Consider the following 6,542-nt stretch of genomic DNA (forward strand, 5'->3'; position numbering starts at 1 on the left):
CCTCCCTCCTTCCTACCTTCCTTGCTTTCTTGCTTTCTCTCTCTTTCTTGCTTTGTCTCTCTCTCTCTCTTTCTCTCTCTCTCTTTCTTTCTCTCTCTCTCTCTCTTTCTCTTTCAGACAGAGTCTTGCTCTTGTCACCCAGACTGGAGTGCAGTGGCGTGATCTCAGCTCACTGCAACCTCCACTTCCTGGGTTCAAGCAATTTTCCTCTCTCAGCCTCCTGAATAGTTGGGATTACAGGCGCATGTCATCATACTTGGCTAATTTTTGTATTTTTAATAGAGACAGGGTTTCACCATGTTGACCTGGCTGATCTTGAACTCCTGACCTCAAGTGATCCACCTGCCTCGGCCTCCCAAAGTGCTGGGATTACAGGCATGAGCCACCACGCCCGGCCGAAGTGCATCTTTCCTTATCACCCATTTTCACTTCTGGATGCTGTTGGCTGCTGGCCACCTACTCAGTCCTCAGATACCCTCACACACCTGGTCATACACTCCCCCAACTCCTGTCCTCAGCAGCTACATAGATCAGTGCTTGGCAGAGATGGGCATGTCCCCCAGAGGCATTTTGGAAATGTCTGGGGTTTGTTCATTTGTTTGTCTGTTTTCTAATGTAGTTGTGCTGCAGCGTTTTCACTGAAATGTATATTGTTTTATTATAAAAGATTTCCCTTTATTATTTTTATTTTACATTATCTATTAGGGCATTATATTAATTTAAAAGACATAGTAGTTTACAGTCGCTTATGAATTTCATTTCAGGATAGGAATGGTGATGTTAAAATAAATTTGTTATATAAAGGGGATGTTTGGTGTGATAGCATTGAGGATGGCTGAGGCAGATAGTCTTTCCAATTCCCTGGCTTTGCTATTGCTCCAAAGATCTTTTCCTCCAACACACACCAGCCCCAATCAAATAGTCACATCCTGGATTCATAATCGCCAGTAACCACACCACTTCCAAAATCTGGATTTAAACATCGTACTCTCTGACCATCACTCCATATTCACTGACTCCAATAATCCTCCAACCTCATAAAGACTTGGCCTTGACTCTCTCACTTTCCACTTTTCATTGTTCCTTATACCTTTTCTATTCTCCCCCATCCCCAGCCTGGGCTCCATGGTCCAGCAGGATAACCACTGTCTTGCAAGTACATATAATTCTCATGTCTGCTTGCCCAGGGAAACAGTTTACCTTGGTTAAACCCAGATTTCTTCTTCTTCCACATGTGCACCTGAGCAAGCAGTTTGACGGTGTGGAGAAAAATCACACAACCAGTGACTAGAGTCACTTCAGATTTATGGCCACAAATCTCAAATGACACTTAACACAGTGAGCTAATTCTACCGCATCTCCCTTGTAAATTCACACTCCTACTTTCCGAGATAATTATTTCCCACCTTCTCCTCTCTTCACAAATCTTTAACACTTCCTCTCTTATCTCTTCTTTCTTAGCTGATGACTTCATGGGGAAAAAAATATGTATGTGTGCTTGGATGAGAACTACCTGATTTTCCCGCTGTCATTTCTATCATTCTCCCGCCATCTGTGCCCGTGGAACCAGTGGTCATTTCCCATTTTACTCAAGTTGACCTCTTGATAACATTGTAGAGTCACTGCACTCTTTCTGAATCCTTCCCTAGGCTTTTAGGTTTCCACACTTGCTGGTCTTGCTTCTACCCCATTGGTTGCTTCTTTTGAGCCTCATTCCTTGGCCCTATCTCCATCAAAGCCTCCATCAAGCCTCTAAACACCTGAAGCCCAGGGCTCTGTCTTTGGCCTTCTTCTCTCCCCTAAGAGGTCTCAGCCATTTCCAAGTCTTCAAGTTCTACCTCTACAATGATGGCTTCTATCTCCAGACCAGACCTCTCCCTAAGCTTTGGACTCATATGTCCAGTTGCCCATCTGATCCTTCTAATTAGCTTTCTATCAGACACCTTAAACTAACCATGACTAAAATGTAGCTACTAATCACTCTGATAGACTTGAATCATGGGCCCCAAAGACATGCAGGTCCTAATCCCTGAACCTGTCAATGCTACCTTATATGGAAAAGGACTTTGCCAGTGTGATTAATTTAAGGATCTTGAAATGGGGACAGTATCCTGGATTATTCAGGTGGGCCCTAAATGTAGCCACAAGTGTTCTTACAAGGAGAGGGAGATTTAATGACAGAAGAGTAGTAGGAGAGGTGAGAACAGAAGAAAGAGGCTGAAACGATGCAAGAAAGAGGCAGAAATTGCAATTTCTAGAAACTGAAAAAAGGCAAGGAGACAGATTCTTCCCCCTCAAAGCCTCCAGAAAGAACCAGAATGTGCCCTGCTGACACTTTCACGTCAGCCCAGTGGGACTGATTTTAGACTTCTGATCTTCAGAACTGTAAGAGAAACATGCGTCCCATTTTAAGCTACCAGATGTGTGGTACTTTGTCACAGCAGCAATAGGAAACGAATCCAGTCACCACAACTAGCACACAAATCCATAGCCTACCCCTGATGCCCTCCACTTCTCAGGAAATGGCTCCCCATTTATGCAGCTGCTGAGGCCAAGAGCTTCGGAGTTGTCCAGATCTTTCTCTTCACTCCCAACTTGCCAGTCAGCAAGTCTTAGCTCTACATCCAGCACACGGCGTGACTCCAGCAGTTTCTCACTGCTCCACTGCCACGACCCTAGTCAATGCTATCACCATTCCCAACTCGCATGACGCCACTGCTTCCTGCTTGGCTTTCCACTCCTTCTCTTGGCCCTCTTCACATGCACCACCGGTGGCTTTATGAAGGCTGAATCAGATCACAGCATTCCCCCTACTGAAACCGTCAATGTCTTCCCATTACACTCAGGATAGAGTGCAAATCCCTTGCCATGGCCTATAAGGCCCTACCATTCATTGGCCTCTGCTCGCCTTACCTCCCTCCACTTCCTCACTGCTGCACTGTATTGATCACACTGACCTTCTGTCTGACCTTGTTCATTCCATTCCCACCTCCTGGCTTTTGCACTTGGGGTTTCTACCACCGAAGTGCTCTCTCTCCAGATCTTTGCATGGATCTCTCCTGTTCATCACTTAAGTCTCAACTCAGATATGATCTCCTCCAAAAGGCCTTTCCCACCGCCCTTGCTAAAACAGGATCTCAGTGCCTGCAGCCAGTGGCTATTTAACCCCAGTTATCTTCCTTAAGGCATTTGTCAGCTCCTGAAATTGTCACATTGGTTTGTTTACACATCTATTGTGTGTCTCTGTGAAGATGTAAGCTCTCAGAGGGTGTCCTGCTGACTGCAGTATCCTCAGTGCTTGGCACATAGTAGGCACACAATGATTATTTATTTGCCTTGCTGCCTGGTGTAGCTTGTTTCCAACTCTATCACTGCCTCTGGCACATATAAATGCGTCAAGTTATCTCTCCCAGGGCTATTTGTATCTCAGTAGTACTGGGGTATCTGTGCAAAGAGTTAACCAGTGGGATTTCCAGCAACCTTTAGCAGGAGTGGAGCGACCGACCATGGGGTTTCTTTTGTGGTGCTTTAAAAGCACACAATTCATTCAACATCTGCTAAGGACTGGGTGCCATGGATACATAAAGGGAGGAAAAGATATTTATATTATGCCTTAGCGGATGAATTTGGATTTTGTCAAGGCAGAAAGGGGGTGGGGTGGAATAGAAGTGGGCGAAGGCACTGCCTGAAGGTGCTCAACTATTTCATGGACTTGGCCTGGTGGCCCCTCCACCTTCTGCCTACTGAAACTTGCTGAGCCTGGGAATCTAGGGATGGTCTGCCTGTGGCTCAGCACTGGAGCCAACGCCCATACCTTGCATAGATTCAGAGAGACTGTGGTCTCCTGGCAGTGACCCACTCCCTCTCATTTGGCCTCTGTTTCTCCTCTCCCTGCTGCCACAGGTCTCATCATCCATGAGGGACCCTCGGTGTATCGCATCTTTAAACGGTGGCAGGCCGTCAACCAGCAGTGGAAAGTGCTGAACTATGACAAGACAAAAGACCTGGAGGATCAAAAGGCAGGAGGCAGGACCAACCCCCGGACCTCCTCATCCACCCAGGCCAATATCCCCTCCTCGGAAGAGGAGGGCGCAGGCACCCCTGCCCCTGAGCAGGGCCCTGCCCAGGCTGCCAGCCACCCCTCAGGCCCTCTGTCCCATCACCACTGTGCTTATACCATCCTGCACATCCTGAGTCACTTGAGACCTCATGAACAGCGGAGTCCCCCAGGCAGCAGCCGAGAGCTGGTCATGAGAGTCACGACAGTGTGAGAGCAGAGGCCCAGGAGGAAGGCCATGACCACCACTGAGGGCCCGGAGCAGGGTGGGGAGGTGCAGTGGCACCCCCAGAGCCAGCAAAGGGAGCAGGCAGAGGGTGGGGGGCCTGGCAGGAGCCCTGGGGCAGGGTCAGAGTGGGAGTGAGGCTGGTGCAGGAGCAGTTCTGCTATTTCCAATCAGTCAATGCCACTCTCCACAACGGCAATGAAAACCAACACCAACTCAACAACAAAGTGCAATACAGGCTGAACCTGGCCCAACAGAAAAAACCTGCCCGAATGCGCCCGCAGGCAAGGTACGTGAAGAAGCAGAGGCGGAGGGCAGGCAAAGCCTGTGTGACTGGTGGCAGTGCCGGAGGCCAAGAGGGCCAAGAGGAAAAGCGTCTGTGGTCTGCTCTGCTCTCACCCTGTTTGGTTTTGTTTCTCCTGGGGCTGTGTTCTGCAGGCAGCCAGGAAAGGGGGAGGCACGTGTGTCAGCTGGCAGGGACACACTGCCTTTGGGGCTCCTGGGCTCATTTGGATGGGCAAGATTCGCTGACAAATGGCTGTGGGGATGGTGGGGTGGATGGTCAGGGAGGGATGCGCAGGGAGGGAGATGCTGGTGTGAGCAGCCAGAGGGAGAGGTGTGTCTCCTTCCTGAAGGAACCTCCAAATGGAACTCCCGATTTCAGGTGGGCTCAAAGAGGGCTTAGGTTTGGAAAAGGGTGTCTTTCTGTGCCCTTGTTAATTTATTTTATAGTGATTTGGTTCAAAGATGTTTACAGGACACACACACACACACACACACACACACACACACACACACTCCTAGAGAAAAGTACAGATTTCCAATGGGTATTTGAAGCACACTTCTGCTGCTGTGGCTTCAGCTTTGGAAGCTGTCAGTCCTGGAGTAACTTTCCCAACTACCCAATCTCACCATGGCCAGGACATGGGCAATACCAGTCCTTTCTTGTCTTGGCACATGCACATACCCAGTCCCCTCACGGTAGGGCACCCCCGACCTGGGGGCTTCCAAGAGAGCAGCTGCAGTGGTTGGGAGGAGCTTGGCCAGTGTGCCCCAAGGAGTGGAGTAGAGCCCAATCTAAGCGTTTCTTGCTGCTTGGAACCCTCCCCAAAGAGGCAGTCAGGCTGACGCTCAGTGCTTCATGCTCCCTGGTCCTTCCCGTGCAGCCAGGTGGGCCCAGGTGTGCCTGGCAAGGAGCACTACCCCTGGACCCCCCTGCTCGCTCTGGGGACCCTGCCAGGGAAGGCCACTGGGTGGTCACCTGCAGAGTTTCTGGTTGTCACTGCACAATGGCCACGTCATCCATGGGTATTAAAAGGACACTGTCAAGTACTTTTTTAAACTAGTTTTTAGGGTTTTTTAAAACTCTCTGTTGTTTGTAATATTCTCTTAAAAGCTTGAAAATAAAACTTCTTTCCCTACCATTAGTGTCCCTTTCCATATGCGAGTTTTTCTTCCGCTTCCCTGTCCTCCCTCTGTGGTGTGAACAGCCTTCTTTCTCCCTGTGTCTGCCCCACCCCTAGATTCTCTCTTATCACAAGAAATCAAGCACATTTTCATTTCTCCTTTGAGGGCATGGATGGGGCAGGGCAGACAGGGATGTTCCCTTCTGTGTGCCTCTGTGTGGATCCGCAGTGAACTCCTGGCCTCTTCTTGGCATCCTAGCACACAGAGTCCTTCAGGCCCCAGGCTCTCCCAGGATTCTGCCTAGGAATCCTAGAAGCAGAGACCATGGGTGCTGGAGGAAGTTTGGAGAGCTCCACTCCATCGGGTCATTTCACAGAGGTTGGGAGAGGGTTGTTAGGACCTCATTGCCCTGACAGTGTCCTTTGACGATAATCAATCAGAGGAGAGCACCCATGTTAAGGCCTCATGAGAGGGCTTGGACATATTATGAGGCAGCAGACAAGATCTTTTTTTTCCCTTCAACTTAATCTGGCCCTCCCACCCTGGGGCTAGCTGTGGGTCCGGCAACAACATCAGTGGGGTGTGCACAGGCTTAGAAAGTTTCTCCCTGATGAAGCTCAATATCCAGTTAAGAAAGACACACTTGGAAAGAGACTGAAGGACACATACAAGGAAAACATACAAACAAATGAAAACCAATCACACTGTGCAAATAAACCATGTAGAGGAAGTGTGTTTATTTTTCACTATGGTCTAGGAACAGGCCTTTCAGTTTAAGCATTTATGGAGGCTATAGATGTGTTATATGGACTATCTGTTTTCAAAAAAGTATTACAGAGTGGGTTGCAGTGG

General features: G+C 48.9%; 1 protein-coding gene across 1 annotated transcript in view; it reads left to right on the forward strand.

Annotated features, from left to right (window-relative positions):
* MARCH4 (membrane-associated ring finger (C3HC4) 4, E3 ubiquitin protein ligase) overlaps positions 1-5,710 on the forward strand; it is a 110,800-nt gene extending 105,090 nt beyond the window's left edge. Inside the window, exon 4 of the mRNA XM_011932302.1 lies at positions 3,904-5,710. Coding sequence (XP_011787692.1) covers positions 3,904-4,271 — 368 coding nt within the window. The 3' untranslated portion in view covers positions 4,272-5,710. The remainder of the gene's footprint in view (positions 1-3,903) is intronic.
* Positions 5,711-6,542: the final 832 nt, after the last annotated feature.

Source organism: Colobus angolensis, unplaced genomic scaffold, assembly GCF_000951035.1.
Source record: "Colobus angolensis palliatus isolate OR3802 unplaced genomic scaffold, Cang.pa_1.0 Scaffold95, whole genome shotgun sequence".
NCBI lineage: Eukaryota > Metazoa > Chordata > Mammalia > Primates > Cercopithecidae > Colobus > Colobus angolensis.